Source organism: Pipistrellus kuhlii, unplaced genomic scaffold, assembly GCF_014108245.1.
Source record: "Pipistrellus kuhlii isolate mPipKuh1 unplaced genomic scaffold, mPipKuh1.p scaffold_m20_p_30, whole genome shotgun sequence".
Taxonomy (NCBI): Eukaryota; Metazoa; Chordata; class Mammalia; order Chiroptera; family Vespertilionidae; genus Pipistrellus; species Pipistrellus kuhlii.
The window spans coordinates 6170732-6194566 of NW_023425530.1; the positions used below are offsets into that span (position 1 = coordinate 6170732).

Genomic DNA, 23835 nt, shown 5'->3' on the forward strand with positions numbered 1-23835 from the left:
CATAGGCCAATGCTCTATCCTCTGAGCATAACCAGCTAGGGCTAAAATACATTTAAAAATATTTTTATTATTAAGAGTAATACAGATATCTGCCGTTTTCCTCTCCTTAACCCCCCTCCTCCCAGCCCCTACCCTCACTTCCCAGGTTTCACTACCCTATTGCCCATGTCTATGGGCTATGTATATAGGTTCTTTGGTTTATCTCATCATTGATGTTTCTATCTCTCTCTTCCTCGCCCTCTCTCTGAAATCAACAAAAATATATTAAGAAGAAAAGAAACAGAGGTTATGGCTGTACAACTCTGAATGTATTAAATGCCACTGAATTGTACACTTTGATTAAAATGGTTGATATTATGTTATGTGAAATTCACCTCAATAAAACAAATCACTTAAATATTAGATAATACTAAATTGTATTCCTCCAAATTTAATAATTTGTTTTCTTTTAGGCCATTTCTATTGTATCTAATTTACTTATTACTAGAGGCCTGGTGCATGAAAATTCATGCATTGGAGTGGGGGGGTCCCTCAGCTCGGCCTGCCTCTTCTCACAGCCTGAGAGCCCTCAGGGGCAGGAGGTGACCTGGTGATCATGGGAAGGTGACACCCCAGCACATCTCTGCTGCTGCCACTGCTGGCAGTGCAAGCATCGACTGGCTCTGGTTACCTGAGCCTCAGGTGGCCTGGGCGGCTGGGAGGCTGAGGGGACTGGGAGACTCTGAAGGCAGGAGCATGGATCTCCTTGCTGTGCACCTGCTGCCCCGGTGGGGCTGAGGGGACTGGGTGCCACTATCTTGTGGCTGTGAGTGCTACCGTCTTTGAGGTCATGGCATTCAATTAGCATATTCCCTCCTTATTGGCTGTGGGCACTGCCATCTCTGTGATGGTGTGAGGTTCCACCAGCATATTCCCTCTTTGTTAGATGGGATAATTATTTCATTTGCTGATAATTTATATTACAATGAGAATGTGTAGTATTGATAACTTTTTTCATTTGCTTTTAATCTTTTATCTTTTTTAAAAAAATACATTTTATTGATTTCTTTTTACAGAGAGGAAGGGAGAGGGATAGAAAGGTAGAAACATCCATGAGAGAGGAACATCGATCAGCTGCCTTCTGCACAACCCCCACTTGACCGGAATCGATCTGGAACCCTTAAGTCCGCAGGCTGATGCCCTATCCACTGAGCCAAACCAATTTTGGCAGATCTTTTATCTTAATATGTTTATGAGAGTAACAGGGAGGTACATCCAGCTCTAGTGCAATGGGAAGAGGAATGCAGTGAGGAACAGGCAGAGCAGGGCCTGGGGACAGGCGGGGTTACTTGCCTGTTCCTTCATTGGTCCTGAAGGTCAGTGGCCCATTGGGCAAGGCCTTGCTCAGCTCTCTAAGGACATGCTCCTGGCCAGTGAGCAGGTTAGTAGCCACAGAATGCTGCTCTGAACGAGGCAGGGTAAGCAGGTCCCCTGGGGTCTCCAGCAGATTATCCACCTCCTGTATGACGCTCTGGGGGGAATGGGGACACAGAACCAGTGGATTTGTGCCAGAGAAGCTTCAGGAAGACCCTGACATTCAGCTTCTGAGAACAGACCCTAGAGCCTGTCTATTTGGGCTCTAGGTGTTATCAAAGGTGGTATCGGATGGGATTCCCTGGGCCTTTGCTAGTGCAATCCGCCACTCAGAGGTCAAACCCTGGTCAAGACTACCAAGGACAATGCAATTCCAGTGGCCAGAAACAAGAGGAAAGGTGTCAGTGGCTCTAGCAGAGAGTACAAATACATGGTATGCTCTTCCCACCCACCCCGGGAGAGGGGGGCCTCACAGCATGGCGCCGTTGTTGTGTTGGGGTCAGTCTCCTTCTAGACCAAGGCTGCCTCGGGTCTCTATGGGATGCCTCCAGCTGCCTCCCCTGGGTCCTGTCCTTACCTGGATGGTGCTCTTGGCCAAGGCAGGCTTGAAGTCTCTGACCAGCTCCTGGACTTTTTCAAAGAAGTGAGAGAGGCTCTGGGGAAAGAGATGAGGCCTTAGAGACCCTCATGTGTGGGTGGGGGAGAGGGTGCAATGGGTGGAGGGTGGGCTGAGTGGAGGGATCTTGCCTTCTGGTGCCGGCTGGAGTCACTCACCTGGCTCTTGATTCCAGGGGGTGTGGTCCAGGTGGGGAAGGAGATCTCTGCAGGGGACAGAACAGCCGTCCATTAGGGGTGTGTGTGTGTGTGTGTGTGTGTGTGTGTGTGTGTTTGTGTTCAAGGCAGGGCCTAGTTCAGGCCAGCTATCTTCATACTGAGTAGTCCTTTGTTTATTCAGGACTCTGGGTCCCTCTCCTCTCTGTGCCCCACCCCTTTCCCCCTACGCCTTGGCTGGAGGTGATGACACCTGGTGACTGCACACCCCTGAATGGGGGACGCAGGGGTTATGGGAAGTGGGCAGAGGCCTGACACACAGCAGGTGAGCCCCACACAGAGGTATAGGTTGTGAGCTATTAGACACCTTTCTCCCGGTGAGTAATTAGCTGCTGCCCAGGGTCCCCCAGGAGCCTTCCCCTTGGTACCCCAGCTCCTTCTGCAGGACCCCAGATCTCTTCCCATTTAGTCTCAGAGAAGGGAAGCCTGGCCCAGCAGGTGCCCCCAGCATTCAGTGGGCTGCGTTCGTGTGGCTGCCCGTGAACATGTGATCAGGTGGTTTGAGTTGTGGGTCCAGGGGAATGTGGGATCTGAACTCCAAACCTTGTTCACAGACAGTGTTGTGTGCGCCATTGGGGGACCCAGGAGCCGGCTTCCAGCCAGGGCGGCAGCGGCACTCATAGCTGCCCACGGTGTTGTGGCATTGGGTGGTTTTGTGGCAGGAGTTTTGCCCTTGTATACAGTCATCCACATCTGAGGACAAAGCAGAGAGAGTGTCAGATTCCGGGTTCAGTTTCCTTTCGTCCATACTTGCAAGGGGAAGGATAGGGTGGTGGATGCCTGAAGCCATGGGCAGCCTTCAAGCCTGGGAGTCAGCCACGTTTCCTGTCATGGAAGCGTCTGGAAAGCCCCACTGCTTCCTGCCAGGCAAGTGGTGCCTTTTCTAGTTCACATGGAGGTGTTCTGTGGGTAAGCATGGTGGCCTAGATGCTCTGTTGTCCAGATGTGTCCAGAAACGGCCTACGTCCTCCCTCGGACCATCACCTCCTCCCCGGGCAGCTCCCAGCTAGGGCAGGGGCAGCACCGCCACCTGGGTCCCAGCCTGAGGACTCGGGCAAAGGCCAGGCCGGGCCTCCCTGGGACCAAGTGCGGGAGAGGTGCTGTGGGCCTGAGCAGGCTCGTTTCGGTGGCCTTGGTCCTGACTCCCCCGGGTGCTGTTGGCTGAGCTCTCCTTGGATCCTGGTGTCTCTGGTGAGACAGCGCTCTCCCATCCACACGACTTCTGAGACTCCAGCCCATGGAGAGGGACCGAGAACCAGCCCTGAGCCTGACCCCTCGCAGACAAGGCTTTTAGGCCGGGGCCCAGAACGTGAACATGATGCCAGGCAGGCCAGGGCCACCTGGACAGCGGGTGCCAGGCCATGAGGGCAGTGGGGCTGACATCCAGCCATGCAGTCTTGGGGTGTGAAGATGTCCCTTCTGACCCCCCTGAAGGCATCCCCAGGCCTGGCAGGGACTGATGAGAATCCACATGTGAGCAAGGCCGTGTGGGCCAGGGCTGGGTGCCTGGAGTGAGGCACAGGGGCCGATGGGTGAAGAGTGGCAGGAGTGTCTGTCATCTGGCTCCTTGTTCTCCCACCAGGGACACAGACCTGTGGGCCTGGCCAGAGGGGCTCAGCCTCCGTCTTCAGTCCCACACGGGTATGGGCCCCCATGGCATCTGGGTTGATCTCCTCAGGAGAGGATTGAGCCTGGTGCAATGGTCCCTGATGACACCTGGATTCAGCCTCTTCTGTTCCAGCAGAGCGGGCCTGTGGACCCTGCTCAGAGCCTCCAGGATTCCCCGCTCAGCCTCCTGCTCCCCTCTCTGTATTCTGTACTAACCCCCTCTCTCTGGGTGAGTCCTGGTTCTGCCTGACCACTGCTGGCCCCATCTACCTGCAGATGCCTGAAGCCCCTTCGCTGTTCCCTGGGAAGTGAGCTGAGCTGGTGATGAGTGCAGGCCTGCTCCTCCTGGGTCTCTGGTGAGGGGATGGGCCAGGCCAGCTGTTCTCTGAGCTGCCACCCTGGGGCATGGTCCCCTGGGTTGTCCAACAGGAGAGGGTGTGTGAGATCAGAATGGGAGGAGAAAATGGTGCCGGATAGGCAGACCTGTGGGACACCTCATCCCAGGGCCAGTCTGGAAATACAACTAAATTAGAACATTCACCTGGAATTACCAACTGAGGTCCAGCTGAGGATGTGACTTATAAGAGACAGGCAGGAAGGGGAGGTTGTGAGAGGAGGGGAGCTGAGCGAGGAGGGAGCACTGTGTTACAAGAGCATACAATGGAGCAATGACGGTCTCTTCAATAAAGGGTGTTGGGAAAACTGGACAGGCACATACAAAAAAATGAAGCTAGACCACCAACTTACACCATACACAAGAATAAACTCAAAATGGATAAAAGACTTAAATGCAAGATGTGAAACCGTAAAAGTCCTAGAAGGAACTATAGGAACAAAAATCTCAGACAAAAATGAACAAAAATAGACCTGGAGACATAGAAGCATGGTTCAGACTGTTGAACCTCAGAAGGAAGGCAGAGGAGGTGGGTGGAAATAGATCAACGAATGAACTTATGCATAAACATAACCCGGGACACAGACCATGAGGTGGTGAGGACCTGGAGGGCGAGGGGAGGTGGGAAGGATGGCGGGCTGGAAGAGGTCAATGGCGGAAAAAGGGCACTTATGTAATACTTTCAACAGTAAAGATAAAAAGTAAAGAGAAAGAATGAGTGTAGTCTAAAAACCCAACAGCCACCACTGTGTTGTGCTCTATGATCACATATACTTTCCCAGCATTGTCACTCCCTTTTACAGATGGGCAAACTGAGGCACAGACGGTGAATTACGTGTCCAAGGTCATACAGCTACTTTTGTGTTTATTTGTAAAAATCAGGTGTTGTTGCTTTTTTAAACACAAAACCACAATAATACTATCATATCTTGAACATTACCAGTGATTTCTGAAGAAGTGTCCTGGCTGGTGCTGCATGCCCAGCTGTCAGGTAGCTGTACCAGGACTTGGGTCCTGGCTCAAAGGCCACCTGCCTCTCTGTGCTAGTGGGACAGGCACAGGCACACTTGTCCCCACTCAGACCTGGGGCTGCACCTTGGACCAGGGCCCGGCACCCTGTGTGCTGCAGGAATGGCTCTGGGGACTCCAAACCTCATGGACGGGGAGCCGGAAGGTGCAGGTCATTCTTACCTTGGCACGTGTTCTCACTCGCATTATGGAACTTTACTCCCCCAGAAAGAAGCCTGTATCCGGGGCTGCAAATGCAGAAGTAGCTCCCCTTTGTGTTATGGCAGTCTGCGGCGCTTCCACAGGTTACTTTTAAGGGTTGTTTACATTCGTCAATGTCTGGAATAAAATAGGGTAAAGGGTCACTTCCCAAAGCCATGAGTGCCCTCAGGGCAGAGAGCCTGGTCCCATGCCCAGCATGCAGCCTGAAGCTCAGTCAGTGTCTTTTGGGAAATAATTAGACTCAGACAACACTGCTGTGGCCTGAGCAAGCCACTCCTGAAACCCACCCAATCGGCTCAGCTCTGCTCAGCTTTCTGCCTGTCCCCTGGATTTGGATCCAGGAGCAAGAGCTGAAGTGGTGGGTGGGTGGAAGCTCTGCATCCCCCTCCCCAGGCCTGGAAGGGTAAACTGAGGCACAGGTTCCAGGCTCCTAGAGACCCAGCTTCTCCCTCTGTACGAAGCCATGTTCATTCACTTCTCATTTTCCACCTTCATGTCTTTTTCTTTCTCTTTTCTCTGTCCTTCATGATGGTCTGAGCACAAAAGCTGAGGCCACCAACCACCATTCTGTCTCCATGTAGCCCTCCACCACCCAAGCCTCTGTACCTTCACAAGTCTCTCCCTGACTGACTTCAGTCTTTCCAGATGGAGATTGGAATCCTGGGTTACAGTGACAGGCAGTGCCACCAACACATGAGGAGTCTGGAGGGCACTTCAGGGGACACGCAGAGGCTGTGGGACGGAGATTATGGTCAGAAGATGAGGCTGAGCCAGAGGCTGGGAGGGGTGTTTTGAGGGGCAACCCTGAGCTTCCCCTGCAGCAGGCCTCTCCCTGCCTGGGCTGAGAGGTGCAGGTGGGGGATGGGACTCTGGCTGTGGACAGAGTTACTCCCAGCAGACTCACCCCTGGCGCTCTGGGGTCCATCTTCCAACAGAATCAGCAAGACACACAGCCCTGGAACAGAGAGATGGGGGTCAGGGGGACACAGAACAGGGAGGGAGGCCTGAGGGGGACACATCTGAGGGAAGGGGCTGCTCTCCCCTCCAGGCTCGGGCTCTGTCCATTCTCAAGGCGAGAGTGGCCGGTGGCACCTCCCTGGCCTCCAGTGCCCCTGGCCAGAGGGTCCGCTCCCATCGCCTGAGGGGGCTCCAGGCACTGAGGGATGGGGAGGGGCCGAGCCTGGCAGGGGTCTTGGCTTCTGCTGACCTGTGGGCAGCAGTTCAGGAGACATACTGGAGCCAGGTGGCCTTGGCTCTACTCCCAGACCCTGGTCAGTGCCTCAGTTTCCCCTTCTGTAGAATGGGGATGAGGAGGGGGCCCTTTCCCTAGAGTGTGAGAGTCAAGCACACAAGCACTGCCTGGTGTGTCAGAGTGCTTGCTGCCATCATTTCTTTATGTAAAAATGAAGGGGTTGGGCCAGCTGTCCTCTCAGATCTCCCAAAGCTAAGGTGCTCCGGCCACACCCCTCCTCAGGGACACAGGTGCAAGCACACTGCACCCACACCTGTCAGCCACAGGACCAGCTCCGGACCCCGTGGTGACATTTCCCCCCCTGGCTCCCTGCACACAGGAAGATGCTGGGGCTCAGGTTAGGGGTGGAACTGCACAGGCCCCCCAATCCTGCTCTTCCTGCATCTCAGGGGCACCCCATCCCAGGGCGTGTCCTGGGGTTCTCCTTAAGTCAGCAGGGGGTCTAGATATGAGGATCCATACATCACAGAGAGAGACAAGGAGACAGATGGAGAGAAAATAAAGAGGAGAGAGAGAGAGAGAGAGAGAGAGAGAGAGAGAGAGAGAGAGAGAGAGAGAGAGAGAGAGAGAGAGAGAACACAGAAATGGAGAGATAAGCAGAGAGGCAGAGTTAAGAAGACAGTGATCTAGAGAGATGGACAGAGAAATAGGGAACTCCTAGAAAGGGAGAGACACAGAGTCAGAGATTAGACTGAGAGACACAGAGAGATAGAGAGATTGAAAGCCAGATAGAGAAACAGAAGGGGAAGGGAGGGAGGGAAGTAGGGGAGAGAGGGAGAGGGGCAGGGAGGGAAGGCACCTGGGCAGCAGGTGGGCTGGGGGAGGGCTTGAGGGATCCATCCAGTCCCTGCTGATCTAGAGATGCTGGGGAGGCAGTCCAGACCCAGATAATCCAGGGAGGCCAGATGGGGGGCAGTGGGTGGAGGGATGGGGGGCAGGGAGACAGGGCAGGAGTGAGTCACCTCCTGGGCCAAATGAAGCGATAACTCAGGGCTCCCAGCCCCCCATGGAGGGGCTCCCAGGGGGATTTGGGGTCTGTCAGTGTGAGCACAACTTGGGAAGCTATGCCGGGTGCAGACTGGAGGGTCTCCTGAGCACTCAGTTCCATTGTCCAATCTTGGTACCCCTCAGGCCAGCAGAGGGCAAAGACCCCCATACCCTCTCTGAGGCCTGCACAGATAAGGTAAACTGAGGCTGGACTTCCTGTCTCTCTCCTCTCTGGCCACAGGGTTTGGTTAGTTCTCTCTTTGGTGGAAACACACTTCCTCTTTTAGGACAGACACAAAATGACCTTCCCTGGCCGGGCGGGCCCTGGGCTGATTCGTCCCCAGCTCCCAAAGCCCCAATGACTTCCATGCTCACAACCGTCCAAGGAGACAGACACTCTGTTTATGTCCACTCTGCAGATGGACAAACTGAGGCTCAGAGCCCAGGAAAGGCTTATGGAGAATCTGGTGAGAGGGGGCTGGGGAAGATGGAAGTGAGGGGTAAGTTCCCCAGGCACTGTGGGGAGGGTTTTTTTTTTTTGAGCTGGGTTTTCCTGCCCCACCACAGAGGGTGCTGGGCCAGAGCCCACCTGAGGCCCAGGAAGTCCCCCAAACAGGAGCCTGGAGAGGGGGGCAGGTTGCCTGCCCCCAGTCCCATCTGGGTGCATTCCCCTAGCTGAGCCCTGGGCAGTCAGATCCTGCCTGGGTCCCTGTGGCAGGGGTGGGGCCCGCATTGTCTCCTGACTCCTCCTGCTAAGGACCCCCGAACCCCAACCCATCCCCCAGACCCTCCAGTGAAATAATAATAATAGTAATATTAACAACAATCATAATAATATTCACTTAATTCTTTTTTAAAAAATATATTTTATTGATTTTACACAGAGAGGAATTGAGAGGGATAGAGGGTTAGAAATGTCGATGAGAGAGAAACATCGACCAGCTGCCTCCTGCACACCCCCCGCTGGGGATGCGCCCCCAACCAATGTACATGCCCTTGACCGGAATCGAACCTGGGACCCCTCAGTCCCCAGGCCGACGCTCTTCCACTGAACCAAACCGGCTTCGGCAATATTCACTTAATTCTTACTGTGAACCTGGACTCAACCCTTAACACAGCCTGTAAGCGGAAGCCAGTCTTACTCTGTCCCATTTCACAGACCTGGAAAGTGAGGATCAGGGGCTCTGTGACTTGGCTCCCTGACACATCGCCCCCTTAAGGTGGGCTCCACACAGACTGGGAAAGTTTACTAAAAATCATCTAATTATAATCATGCAACAGGTGAATTACATGCTATGTAAATTACACCTCACCTTGATAAAAAACAAGCAAGCAAGCAAGCAAGCAAGCAAGCAAACAAACAAACAAATAGCTCAGGCCTGGTACCCTGGGCCCGCACAGGGAGCCCCATCCCTGTGGCCTGGGGAAGTTCCGAGTGGCACCCCAAGTGTCATTTCTTCACTCTCTTTGTTGCCCGGTTGCCCCGGCAACGGGCTGCCCCGATAACCTGATAACCGTTAGAGCCACCCTGGGTGGGGCGGGAAGGGCGGCCAGGGGGAAGTCACAGCAGAGCTCAGGCTCAACCTACAGCGGCAAAGCCCTAACGCACAGCTGAGTCCCCGCTGGGTCTGGGGGAGCAAAAGAGGGGGTTTCCGGGCTTCCCCTGCCACACGATGGGAGATGTGTTGGGGTCACCCCATTATGGAAGGGTCCCCCCTTAGCTCCCTAGCCCCCTCTCTGCCCTCTGCTAAGAGTGACTTCCTGAGGGGGTCACAGCACTCATTCGGCCCCTCTCTTCCCCCGGCTCCAGTTTTCCCTCTTAGGGAGCAGCTTCCAAAGTGGAAGGAGCTTGGAGATCCCTTTGGGGGTGAGGAATGTTATGCCCAGACTTCGTGATCCCCAAGGACCACCAGGGAGCCGTGTCCGATGCAATAAACAAAAGAGCCTTCTCCATGCTAGCATGGGTCCCTCCCACCCACGCCGGCAGCATGGCGGAAGAGAGAGCGAACTTCTCCCAACCAGGGATTTTACTCCAGTCGGTGGTGATGTCACTGCCTTGGCTAACCCTGATTGGTTGGGTGAGGGCTAGGGATAACTCCGCCCTGCGGGGCGCAGTCCGGAGCTCATCCTTGCCCCGCCCTGCCCTTTCAGGGAACAGACCCTCAGAGCACCCGGGGGGTTCCTGCCAGGTGTGGGGGTACCCAGGCACTGCCAGCTGCTCTCCCTTGTGCCCCGGCTCCCGCTTAACCATGTGGGTTCCTCCAGGTCAGGCCCCAGAGTTGCCAGTGGTGCCTATTTCTCCTTGGTGGGAGGGGGGGTGTGGGGAGACTGGGAAATGGAGGCACCAAAGGGGTGCTACCAGGAGCTCCCCTACCCCTCCCTTAGGGCCCCAAGTTCTTACCCTGTAGGATGTGACAGGCGCTGAGGTGGGGGCCTCCCATGGTCTGGGCAGGGTGGTTCCGTGTTGCCAGGCTGGGCAGCTCTGCATCGTTCTGTGGCCTCCTGGCCCTTATACAGCTGTGAGTGGGGGTGGAGAAGCCACTGCCCAGGGCGGTGTCTCCACACCATCCACAGAATCATCTATTGTTTTGCCTTCTCCTCCCCTGGGATGTGCCTTGAGCCCTAACCCGTGTGGAACTCAGTCTTCCTGATGGGAATGGGAATACAATGCCTGCCACTGGCCTCACCAGCAGGGCAGGGAAGCACTGGGCTAACACACTGGAAATGTACTGAGATGTTTGCTGCAAGCTCGGGGGAAGCCTGAAGAGGAACATGCTGCCACCACCACTATCACCGGGCCCGTCAGCAAGCAGGATGTCTCTGACTACTACTAGATCCCAAATCCCCCCACTTCTCCTCATCGGCCCCCACCCTGGGCTAGCCCCATCGACTCCCACGTGGGTGCCCTGGCTCCTGTCCCCACACTCTGTTCCCCTCTGTCAGCCCAAGAAACATTCAAACCTGTAGAGAATTTTTATGAGTTTATTTGAGCCAAACTGATAGCAATAACCTACAAGCAAAATCCCAATTGAATGAGGAAATTCTCCCAAGAATGTCAGTTTTGCACTGTATTTTATACATTAAAATCAAAGGGAGAGGCACAAGAAATGCACTGGTGGTAGACTAGGGAGGCAGGCGCAGACATCTCTGGGGTTGGATAAAAAGTGAAAGGAACAGACGCAGACTCCTTTATGCAGGAGGGTATAGGAGCCTTAAGAGTTCACAATCCACATGATAACAATAACAGTGAGGGGTTCTGTGGTCTCTTGTCCAGGTGGGAGATTGTGCTCTGAGGGACTGGATAAAAGGAAGTTACCCTGACATTGCAAAGGTATGTTATGTAGATGCAAAAAGACAACAGACAAGCTCAGTGAAGGTAAAGCTTGGCCTTTTTCAAGGGAAGATACACGTCTAAGACTTGACTACCTTCCATGACTAGATTTTAGTTTAAACGTTTTTATTTCAGGCTGTCCCATTGTTATCAGTGGAAGTGGAGTTCTTGGGGTGCTTCAAGGAAAAGATTTGCTGAAGCTGCAGGGGAAGATGGGATTTTGTGGGAAGCTTTATTGATGATGTAAACTTAAGCGGGTTCCCCTCCAAGGTCCCATCTCTGTCCATCTCGCCATGGAAGAAGTCCAATCTTGTCTTCAGCAGGGCCAGCTCTGGGCCATGTGATTGCTTAAGGTCACATGGCTATGGAGGCGAGCAGGGGAACACAGGGTTGATTTTGGGTCACAGAGCAAGAGGGAGCACAAGAAGAAGAGAGAGAGGACTCTGGGGATTTGAACCTTCAAATGTTATAATGTAAATCAGTGAACTAAAACAGGAGTCTCCTTAATAAGCCAAATTAATTTGGAGGTTTTTAATTTTTTTATTATGCTAGCGCTAGTGGGCTCAGAGTAGAATATCTCTGTCAATTTCTGGGCCCCTACATGATGGAACTCCTCCTTATTTATACTTTTTATCAGCTCTTTGTCTTCCAAATTTGGAACGAGACTTCTGGACCTTCTGAGAAAGAAGGCTTGCATGCTGGGATGGGGCCATGAGACCATATCTCAAGGCCTGGCCTGGTGCCAGCACTGACAACTCTGTCTGAGCATAGGTTATGGCCTCTCTGGAATGGGAGTAGTCTTATTTTCTCCCATTATTTAAGCAAGCAAATGTTTACAGAAGCCAAAATAGCAGGGTTAAAATGTCAAACAGCAGTTTTTACACAAGATGGAGGTTACTATGCTTCACTAACATTTTATGCGTTTCCAGGCCCAGGGTCCCTGTGTGCACATGCACGAAGAATTTGAATCACCGACTCTTAGTGTGTATGTGCCAAAATCAGGGATCCTGTGCGCAGGCAGTGAGAAACAGTCAAGTCACTGGTGCTCAGTGCTGTGTCTCATATGGAGAATGAGGCTCCCTGGTTTGCCTGAGGGTGGCACAGCCATGCTGTGTCAGTGGGAGGTTGAACCCTGCGCTGTGGGAGAGAGACTTCCATGTGCCCTCATCCAGAATCAAAGTCAGGTGGCACAGCAGCCTCGTGTGGGCCTGAGGTCTGGTTGCTGGAAGGCGCACTATGGGAAACGGATTCTCTGTGTCCGTGGGCCCAGACTCGAGTTTTGGTAGCGTAGTCACCCTGTGTGGGCGTGGGGTCAGGTCACGGGAGTGCGCGCTGTGGGGAACAAACACTCCTTGTCTGCGCACCCAGGTTCAAATTGGGTAGCACAGCTGCCCTGTGTGGGCAGGAGGCCTGCTTGTGTGGATTGGAGCGGGCCTAGCAGTTCCTATGCAGCTGCAGAGGGCAGGTGGGGAGGGGGATGGGCTCGGTGACTCACAGAAACCCGAGGCCGGGATGCCTGGAGTCTTGGTGTCCCTGGGTCTGCAGCTGGGACCCCAGTGGCTGTAGGGTCCCGGTTTGCATCTGAAACCAGATTGGGTGGTGGCAACGCTAAGATCCTAGTCTCAAGCAGTTCTGTTCTTCAAGATGGCATGGCTACTGTGCCGGCAGTGTTCTCCCCCAATGGCTGAGTCTTAACAACATACTCCTTTCTCAATTCTAATCACTGAGTGATGTACAAACATCTTAATTTGCTTGGTGAATTTTGTAGTAGCATCTTAGTTTATCAGGTTTACTGAGGTACAATTGACAAATAAATTGAAATATATTTAAAATATATGACCTAATGACTTGGTTGTAGTGGAGTCTTGAGCAAAAAGAAGTCCTCAGAGACCCATACAAAAGCCACTGTTGTCATAAAGTTCAGACACAGAGAATGTGAAACAAGGTTTTGGCACACAGATGTGCAAGAGAACAAATAAACAACCAAAATGAATGAGAGAACAGGAAAAAAATTTGAGCTGGTGGAGGGAAAGAGCAGGGTCATGTTCCAGTTCTTGGTGGGAGGCTGAAAGAAATGGGGTGGGGGAGGGATCCTTATAGGTTTAACAATAACAAAATAAAGTAAACTAAAGCTGGTCATGGGAAATTGTTTTACATATATATTTTTCTTAAAAAATGTTTTTTATTGATTTCAGAGAGGAAGGGAGAGGGAAAGAGAGATAGAAACATCAATGATGAGAGAGCATCTTTGATCGGCTGCCCCTTGCATGCCCCACATTGGGGACAGAACCTGCAACCTGGGAATGTGCCCTTGACTGAAATTGGACCCGGGACCCTTCAGGCCATAGGATGATACTCTATCCACTGAGCCAAACTGGCTAGGGCTGGTCATGGAAAATTGGTTTTGTGAACCTGAGATGCTGTAAAACTTTTCTTTGAACTTTTAAAATGTTTTAAGTCTCTAATGAGAAGTGGTTAGAGGAAGAAGAGATGGAAGAGGTTCCCAGGCTGGGGTGGCCCCAATAGGGAAGGGGATGAGCTAGGGGGGAGGGGAGAGGTGGTGGGCAGTGGAGGAACTGCCAGCGGCCAACAGGAAGCTATGTAGTACGGAGCTGATAACAGTCGGTGCTTTTTTGGTTGCTTTATTGAAGCTCAGAGCCTCTTCCCCATTCTGCAGGGGCTCTTGGGAGTGCCCAGTGACAAAGGGCTCCTGCCTTCCAGGGACCCTGCAAGGGAGTTCCCGAATGTGGGCGGGGTGGGTAGGGAAGGAAGAAAGAGGGTTTAGGCTAAATGCCCAAGTCAACCTCTCTTTGTGCCTCAATTTCCCCAGCTGTACCACTCCCTCTATCACAGGTTTTTGGGGTCTTGGGCAATGGTGCTGATGGTCATGACCTGTCTCAGAAAGAAGTGACGTATTCTGAGAGCCAGGAGCTTCAGTAAGAGTAAAAACATCCCCAGCATGCTATCAGATTGGGGTCTCCCTTCACCAGTTGTATACAACATTTTTTCACGTCCTTAAAAAGTTAAACAGAGTTCCCCCATGACCCAGTAACTCAACTCTTAGGTTAGTACCTAAAATAACTGAGAGTAAGGACTCCAACAAATACGTTTACACCCATGTTCATTGTAGCGAGATTCCCAATCTCCAAAAGATGGAAACAAACCAGGGCCCATTGGCACATGAATGGGTGAACAAAATGCGATCCATCCACACAATGGAATAGTATTCAGCCACAAAAAGGAATGAAGTTCTGATAGAGGAGGAGCTCATCTAGCATGTAAATGCGATGAATGCCACTGGATTGTTCACTTTCAAATGGTAAATTTCACATCATCGTGTATCTCATCCCAGTTTTAAAAAATCCCGAGAGTGTGATGGCACTGTCTCCCACCCCCACCCCCACCCTGGGCATCTTTGCTCTCACAGCCTCTCCTTTGTGCCCCACATGTTGCTCCTTAGTTCATCTTGCCAATATCTGAGCTGAAGTAGGCATTACCCTCCTCCTTTTACAGATCTGAGAGTCACATATTCACTCAATGAATGCTGCATCCCAGGCATTGTTCTAGGCCCCGGGGGGTGCCTGTGTGAAAAAGCCAGAGCAAAACCTCCACCCCATGGGAGATCATGAACATGATACATGAGAATGTTGTGGAGAATGCCAGGAATGGGAACATTAAGCAGGTTAATGAAGGGGGAGGGGATGCTGGTGGGGGCAGGTTTACCAAAAACAAAAGGGGGTTGGGTGGTGGGGAGGCTTACCCGAGAAAGTGACATTTGAGGAAAGTCCTGAAGAAAGTGAGGAGGCAAGAGCTATGAAGACATCTGGGGAATAATGTTCCAGGCAGAGGGTTAGCCGGTGCAAAGGCACTGAGGCAAGGGAGTGCATGGTGTGGAAGAGCAAAGAGGCCTGTATTACTGAAGCTGTGTGTGTGTGTGTGTGTGTGTGTGTGTGTGTGTGTGTGTAGGGGGGAGAAATAGAAGATAAGGCTGAGAGATAATGGGGTAACATTGTATGCAGCACACAATAAAGTTAGAGTTGAATTAAAAACTATTTAGCACTCAGACTGGAGCTGTCAGCCCTGTGTGGATTCTTTACTGTACCCCTCATTTCTGATAGCCTCTGTTGAGTACCTGGGGCATTGGGATCCTCCATGGCAGCTAGCAGAGAACTTTCCACAGACCTTTCCACACCAGACATGAAGTAGGAAGGACCATGAGCCATTTTACAGGTGGGGAAACACGCTAGAGTTGGGTGGGATTATGCGGAATTACATGAGTACAGGCAGAGCTGGGAATCCTGATGTTCTCTGCTGCACTAGAATAGGAATGTAGACTCTGAGTGACTTCCTGCATACAGCCCCATCATCACTTTCTGTCCCCCACTTCCACCCTCACGCTCCATAGCAACTGGAGGGTTCCCGTGAGCACACGTGTCAGGGACCATTCCTGCTCTGCTCAAGCACCATCCATTTCTCCCACCTGATTCACAGCAAAAGCCTCTCACATGGCCCCAAGCACTCTGCCCTTTCCCCTCCATACCCTCATTATCTTCTGCTGTCCTCACATACTCTGTTCCAGCCACTAGGCCTCCTCACTGTTCCTCAACACTTCAGGCATGTTCCCACCTCAGAGCCTTTGCATGTTCCCTCTGCTTACTCTGCCCTTCCTCCCTCAGACATCCACACATTGCTTGCCTTCCCTCTTTCTGGTCTTTGTTCAAATGTCACCTCTTGAGGATTCCAAGATGGCTGCAGAGTAGCTCTATTAGCTTGCTCTAAGCTCTGGCCCAGACTTGTGGCTAACTGCAGAGCATTCCGCAGGAAACACCAGTTGAAGTGTAGCCTCTCTGAAGTATTGTGATGGGGAGAGAGGCGATAGTACAGGAGAAGACTCAGAGAGGGGGAGCCTACTTGTGCAGCTGCATTGCTGGGAAGCCAGAGGGAAGGTGCCGCAGCACAACCCACACCCTGCTCCTGGCCTGGCCGCTCCCAGCCTGGCAGCCGCTGCTCCGGGCCTGGTTGCACCCGACCCAGCTGCTCCTGGCCTGGCCGCTCCCAGCCTGGCAGCTGCTGCTCCGGGCCTGGCCGCTCCGGGCCTGGCAGCTGCTGCTCCTGGCCTGGCCGCTCACAGCCTGGCAGCCGCTGCTCTGAGCCTGGCCGAACCAGACCCGGCTGCTCCGGGCCTGGCCGCTCCCAGCCTGGCAGCCGCTGCTCCGGGCCTGGCTGCTCCCAGCCTGGCAGCTGCTGCTCCGGGCCTGGCCGCACCAGACCCGGCTGCTCTGGGCCCGGCTGCCCCTGGCCTGGCCGCTCCGAGTCTGGCCGCTCCCAGCCTGGAGGCTCCGGGCTTGGCTACTGCTGTTCTGGGCCTGGCTGCTCCCAACCCAGCTGCTCCGGGCCCGGCCACTCCGGGTCTGGGTGTTTCTGGACTGGCCACCCTGGGCTTGGCTGCCTCCGCTTCAGGGCTGGCTGCCACTGCCCCAGGGCTGGCTGCTCCAGTGCTGGCTTTTGTTGCTCTGGTTCTGGCTGCTGCTGCTCTGGGGCCTGGCCGTTGCTGCTCCGGGCCCGGTTGCCACTGCTTTCTGCCTGGGCACTCTAGGCCTGGCCGCTGCTGTTCCAACATTCTGTCCTTTTTTTTTTTTTTTTTTAAAAAAAAAACAAACAAAAACGCATTTATGTTGCAATGTTGGCTGGTGAGTTGAGTTCTGACTTAGTCTTTGATTTTTCAAGATCTTCTTTGTATTCTTTCTTAAGTAATTTTACTATCTTTTGCTCTCACTTGATTTCTTCACATTGAGAACTTTGGTTTCTTCCTCCTTGTCCTCAGAGCTCAGCAGGTTGGCCTGTGGCACCCCTTTGTTCTCCGCGGGCTCCTGCCCTGCTTCAGCCTGTTGCCGGGGTCGGCGCCACCCAGGAAGCAGCCCCCAGCCTTGGCTCCGTTGCCCGCGCTCAGAGGTCGAAGGCTCAGGGGCACCTCCCCCCTGGGGGCCCCGTCGCCTGGCTCCGTGCTGGCGCCTAGCTGGCTGGTGTCCGGCAGGGGCACTTGCTCCCTGTCGCATTCCTCCAGTCTGGAGCTTTTTTTTTTTTTTCTCCTTCCCGCTAGGGGAGTCTAGGATCAGAGTCAACAGACTGTCCTCTGCGCGCAGTGCGCGCGACTCTGGGGGCTTCGCTTTTCGCCACTCCCCTGGGATTCCGCCTCACAGCCCCGTCTCCCCCTGCCCAAGCCTGGGTCCCCAGGGTCTGGTCCAGGACTGGGGTTCAGAGCAGTCCGGACTGAGGCTTAGCGCTGCCGGAGGCCCTGTTCCTTCTGGCTAGGGTAATCCAGCATCAGAGTCTACATTCTGTCCTCTGCGTGCCATGTGCGCGCGACTCAGGGGGCCCTGCTTTTCGCTGCTCGCTTGGGATTCTGCCTCACAGCCCCATCTCCCCCACCGGAGCCTGGGTCCCCAGGGTCTGGCCCATAACTGGAGCTCAGCGCTGCCGGTTCGGGGGTTCAGCCCAGGCTGAGGGTTTTATTTCCTTCCTGCTAGGAAACGCCAGGCAGCACCCAGCCCTCTCCTCCTCTCCGGCTGTGACCTCTCCGCACGCGCACGCGTGGGTGCGAGCGCGCAGCATGTCTCCATACCTTAGGCTTTTTTTTCAGCTTCTCTGATTTTCCTTCTGGTTTTCTCTTTCCTTCTTGTTATAGAATTTTCAGTCAGTCGACTACCTGTAGCTCTGGGCGATGTCCACTCTACATTTTAGTTGTATTCCATTGAAATTGTTGTGTGCTGCTGCGGTTAGGTGTCTACCCGAGCAGCCATCTTGGATCCTCCCCGTTAACTAAAATTTTTATTGATAGTTCATCTCAGTATAAAAACTCACAACAGAAAATGAAACTAAAGCAGTCATACTATGCTGCAAAAAATTACAATTTAAAAGCTATCAAGACTACATTATAAAAATTTCAAAAGCCTCCTAATATTTAAATCAAAACGGGAGAAAGTAGAAGAATATCATGTAAGAAAAAATATCGTGTAGGTAAATTACATCTAGAAAATTTGTTCTTTGGAAAATTAATTGTAATGCTAATAGCAAGACATCCATGAAAAACACACATGGTGTCAAAATAAGCCATAGGAAAATTATTTGGGAAAAAATGAAAAAGGATCCCAAGTCAAATTTATAGAAAGTATTCCTTTATTAACTTTTGGTTGAGAATATGTTTGTATATTTTTAGAAAACAACTCTGAGACCATGTGGATTCTGGCAACAGAGAAGAATTGACAGGACTACTCCAACCATGAAGACAGAAGAGAAGCAGTCCAGAGATGGAAATCGCTGATGAGACCTTACCATAATAGCAGTCAGCAGTTGTGTATCACTGCAGGTTGTGGACCTGCATTAACGCCATTTGTTCACCATCCAGAACTGAAATATCATTGCTGACATGTGCACATAAGGAACTATTTGACATTGAAATTGGGTCTCAAAAGAACTGTTGGCCCAGAAAGAAACTCACAACAGACTGATTCATATGCCTTTCTGCATAACGATTATAGCTTATCTCTTTTTTGATTCTTATAAGTATATTTCCAGTAGGACATGATCTCACTTATCTGGGGGAAATGGTGAACAACATAGGCTGGTGAACTAGAACAGACCCAGAGATAAAGAGCCATGGGTCAGACTGTTGGACCTCAAAGGGAGGGTGGGGATAAAAGGGAGAGATCAACCAAAGCACTTATGTGCATACATATGAGCCTAACCAGTGGTCAAGGACAATCAGGTGGTGGGGGCATGAGTGGGGAGGGGTGGGGGATTGGAATGGTGGGTTGAGGACAAATATGTGATACCTTAATCAATAAAGAAATTTATAGAAAGAGGACAACAAGAAAGGCTCAGAGTAAGCAGAAGGAAGAAAATAATAAAGATCTGAGTGGAAATAAATGACACAGAGACTAAAAAACCCCCAAAACAATTCAAAAGATCAATAAAACCTAGAGCTAGTTTTTTGAAACGGTAAACAAGATGGATGAACCAATAGCCAGAAACAAAGACAGAGGACCCAAATAAATAAAATCATAAAAGAAAGAGGCAAAGTAACAATAAACATCACAGAAACACAAATGTTGTAATAAAATACTGTGGACATCTATATGCCATTCAACTAAAAACCTGGATGAAATTGGTAAATTTCTGGAAACATCCAATCTTTCAAAATTCAATCTGGAAGAATCACAAAATCTGAAGAGGCTTATAACAACTGATGAAATTGAAGCAGTAATCACAAAACTCTCAGCAAATAAAAGTCTGGACTGGATGGATTTATAGGCAAGTTTTACTAAACATTCAAAAAGAACTAAAACCTATCCTCCTCAAACTATTCCAAAAATTTCAAGAAGAGGAAGACCTTCATACTCTTTTTATGAGGCCAGGATTATCCTAATTTTAAAACCAGATAAACACACCACAAATAAAAAAAGTTATAGGTCACTATTCCTGATGACTATGGATGTTGAAATTCTCAACTAAATGTTAGCAAATAGGATTCAACAATACAGTAAAAGGAAAATACACCATGACCATTTGGGATTTATTCCAGGAATGCAAGGCTGGTACAATAGTTACAAATTAATAGACATGATACATTACATAAAAATATGAAGCATAAAAATCACATGATCGTATAAATAGACACAGACAAAGCATCCAACAAAATCCAGTAGCCATTTTTTATAAAGACTCTCAGCAACATGGAAATATAGGGAACATTCTTCAATAAAATAAAGGTTGCTTATGACAAATCTACAGCCAACATCATGCTAAATTAGCAAAAACTAAAAGCGTTTCACTTAAAACCAGGAACAAAACATCATGTCCACTTTCACCGCTCTTATCCAGCATAGAACTGGAAGTCCAAGGCACGGTGGGTGTGCTGTGATTAGTCAGGGCTCCCTCCATCTCCCCAGGATTTCCCCACAGAGGGAGGCTCAGGCCACTACTCTAGCAGCGGTCAGCAAACTGCGACTCGTGAGCCACTTGCGGCTCTTTGGCCCCTTGAGTGTTCTTATGCCACTTCTTCAAAATAGACTCGCCCAGGCCGGAAACCAACTTCTGCCCTTGGGACACGAAACTTCAATCTCACTGTATGTGAGTGCTTTCACGTGGTATTTTGTGGAAGAGCCACACTCAAGGGGCCAAAGAGCTGAATGTGCCTCATGAGCCGCGGTTTGCCGACCACTGGATAGGGTAATAGAAAGCATGTGAGGTTAAGACAAGGAGTCATAAGAACTGAATTAACGACTTCCACCGTGGCCTTTTGGGACCAGAGAATCATTAGGAAAAATTTCTTTTGTTTTTCCAGAGGCCCAGAGTGAAATCATGTGCTTACATATTGGAAAAACATGAGGGAAATGTGCCTGATAAGCTGTAAATATCCCCCCTGTGCAGTCCACAGCCTATACAGCACTGGCAGGCAGGGCATGGCTGTTGCTTTTGATTCCAAAGCTGGCTCAGGAACTGATGCTCCACTCCTTCCTGATGTCTTGTATGGGGCAGAGCTTCAGTCTCCATCATCAACCATCCAGGGAGCAATTCAGACTTCCACACGGAGACCTTCCTCTCAAGACCCCATGAGTCTGGGAGACCAGTAGGTACATCAGGAGAGGGTCAGAGAGGATGGAATCTGTCAGCTTTTACCTGAGTCACCTGAGAGCACCAACAGCCTAGCCCAGAGACAAGAGATCATTCTGTCTGCACTCCTAGTTAACAATATGTAATTAATTGAGCTCATTAAGAAAGATGTGTTTGATTGATTCTGCACTACAAGTTGACAATTAAGTGATGGGTACGCATATACAATTGACTGACACTGTAGGATGAGGAAGATGCATAAAGTGATTGCAGTAAAATGAAAATGTATCAGAGATTTGTTTTCCAGGGAGGAGGTAATTGGATATTAGGTGGGATGAACAGTGCAGTGGACAGAAAGTGCTTGCATTAAATTTCAATGATGTTGTATATTTGAGCATGTTTTTTGATAAAATTTCTGACCAGTGGAGGTAGATGGCAGAGCAGTTCCTGAGACATTTATTGCAGTATCTTTTCTCATGCTGGGGATTTATATAAGAAAATATTTAATAAGCCTAAAGAGGAATACTAAATAGTGTTACTTTGAATTATTTTATTATTGGAAAGGATGCATATATTCTTGGATTGGTTGCCATTTATTTTCTTTATTTTAACAATTAGTAGGAATTCCTATCCCACCCTCAGCCTTTCCCCCAGTGGTCATGCGTTCTCTACTTTTAATGAGAAAGTCTGTCATGTTCTTGTGGAATATGAATTGAGGACTGGCCAACTTCTAGGCAAAGATATAGGGTGTTGAGAAACAAGTCACTATAGTTATGTAGATGGAGAAATAGAGGTCACTCATTGTACCCTAACTCTTAATGGCACAGAGGCAGCACAGTCTGTTTTCATTTATGCTGTGAGGCCTTCACTATACCAGCTGAATATCTGGTTAAAATTTATTTTCTACTTCATGTGTGTCGTTAACATAAAATTCTCATACCCAATGGACCAATGAATGAAGAGGCTTAAACTCAGTTTCCTTAGACTAGGGGTGTCGAACTCAATCAGAGAAGGGGCCAAAATCTAAAATCCAGCCTAAATCCCGGGCCGAATGGTTTACTGAACAGTCATAAACTGTCATTGTGATGGAAACGCAGCGGAGTGCAGTGATGACAGCGCGGTGCGGGCCACATTGCAAGGCCTGGCGGGACAGATTTGGCCCATGGGCCTTGTGTTTGACACATGTGCCTTAGACAAATGTTATTGAATAAATGTCTCTATTAGAGTCCTATGGCTGCTGTAAGTATTCCCATGCTAGTTGTTTAAAACAAAGAAACGTATATTAGTACAGTGTGGTGGTCAGAAGTTTGAAATGAATCTCACTGACTAATATCGAGAGGTATGCAGTCTGGGGTCTTTCTAGAGCAGCGGTTCTCAACCTGTGGGTCATGACCCCTTTGGGAAGTCAAACGACCCTTTCATAGGGGTCACCTAAGACCATCGGAAAACATAGATATTTACATTACGATTCATAACAGTAACAAAATTACAGTTATGAGGTAGCAATGAAAATAATTTTATGGTTGGCGGTCACCACAACATGAGGAACTGTATTTTTTTTAATGTATTTTATTGATTTTTTTACAGAGAGGAAGAGAGAAGGATAGAGTTAGAAACATCGATGAGAGAGAATCATCAATCAGCTGCCTCTTGCACACCTGCTACTGGGGATGTGCCCGCAACCAAGGTATATGTCCTTGACTGGAATCGAACCCGGGACCTTCCAGTCTGCAGGCTGACACTCTATCCACTGAGCCAAACCAGTTTCAGCCATGAGGAACTGTATTAAAGGGTCGAAGCAATAGGAAGGTTGAGGACCATGGCTCTAGAGGCTCAGGAGTGGTTCTGTTTCTTCCTAATGCCTGCTAGTGTTGCTGGTAGCCTGCATCCCTTCACTCACACTCCTTCTTCCATCTTCAAAGCCAGCTGTGCAGCATTTTCACAATGTCTCTGAGACCAAAGCCATTGTCTCTCTCCTCAACATCAACAGAACCATACAGGTAGGCCTTATCCATTGCTTTTGACATTTGCCATGAAATCTACTTTGCAAGAAGACTCTAGACCAGTACTCAGAGCAGCGGTGACAGTCTGAATGGAGAGCAGGTGCTTGCATGAGAAAGTTACACAACACACTGCTTCCTTTGATGATAAAATCTTGTTATGGAATACATGTCTGTTGAACTAAAGCTTAGTGATGTTGTTGATTTACAGTCTATCCCAAGCTTCTTTTTTCCTCAAGGGCCAATACCAGTTCATTCACCACATTTTGAGAAACACTGCCATGGACTATGAGCGCCTTGATGGCAAGGAACCTGCTATATTCATTTTTGTGTAACTGGTAGCCAAGGCACATGGACAAAACAATGTGTATCACACAGGAAGGGCTGGAGCAGGCAGAAATTTGGAAAGAAAAATTAAGATAAGGAGAAGTGGGCAGTGGTTATTCTCAACACCCCATATGTTGACTTGCTTCAAAGATGATGGATGGGTATGGATGGATGGATGGATGGATGGACAGAGAGAACAAGTCACGGTTAAACTTATTTGTAACTGATTCATGTTGTTTTCAGAACAGGCTAAGAGAAAAAAATGGCAAAGTAACTGTTAATACTCTAGATGTGTGCCTCAATTATTAATTTTTTGCGTACACCTTCATATTTTTTGCCTTTTCCATATGCTATGAACATGAACATTTTCTTAATTCAGGTACTTACTGCTTAATGGCAGTTATTCCTAAAAAGCAGATGCACACAAAACTGTTTATTTTGACTCTATAGTCCATTATTTTAAATGGAAAGGATTGTATTATATATCTTCATCAATTTCCTGAAATATAGCCAAAACCAATTAAAAATTTATGTCAGTAATAAAATATCATGTTAGGATATAAAATATTTAAAACATTGCTTCCTATTGATTTCTAAATGAACATAGTTGTTAATCGTTGTTTGGTAAGAAGTCATATTTCTACTCCATTGCTTATATTTCCAAGATTTTCTTTTTATTTCCTCAATTTTTGGAGGACTGACTAATTGTAGAAAAGAACCTTTGCTTTTGGCAAAATGTAGAAGGTCCTGAGGAAACCAGTTCAGGAGAAGCACACAATAATAAGGAATGACTGACATTGAGTGTGATGTTATGATGATCTCTCTTAGCACCAACAACATCTGAGACACACACTTACCTTTGTTTTCTTTTGGGCCACTTTTTCTATACATTGTTTTACTTGAAATCATG

The 23835-nt window shown here is 49.7% G+C and overlaps 1 protein-coding gene and 1 long non-coding RNA gene across 2 annotated transcripts in view; one reads left to right on the top strand and one right to left on the bottom strand.

Annotated features, from left to right (window-relative positions):
- Nucleotides 1-23835, bottom strand: part of LOC118731457 (adhesion G protein-coupled receptor E2-like) — a 348765-nt gene that overhangs the window by 17757 nt on the left and 307173 nt on the right. Inside the window, exons 11-13 of the mRNA XM_045589287.1 lie at nt 2128-2174; nt 1931-2008; nt 1333-1510 (exon numbers count right to left, since the gene is read on the bottom strand). Of these exons, the coding sequence (XP_045445243.1) occupies nt 1333-1510; nt 1931-2008; nt 2128-2174 (303 nt within the window). The remainder of the gene's footprint in view (nt 1-1332; nt 1511-1930; nt 2009-2127; nt 2175-23835) is intronic.
- LOC123653331 lies at nt 5780-22041 on the top strand. Its single transcript, XR_006743065.1, has 3 exons — nt 5780-5934; nt 8568-8571; nt 21964-22041. It is a non-coding gene; the product is annotated as an uncharacterized LOC123653331 (long non-coding RNA).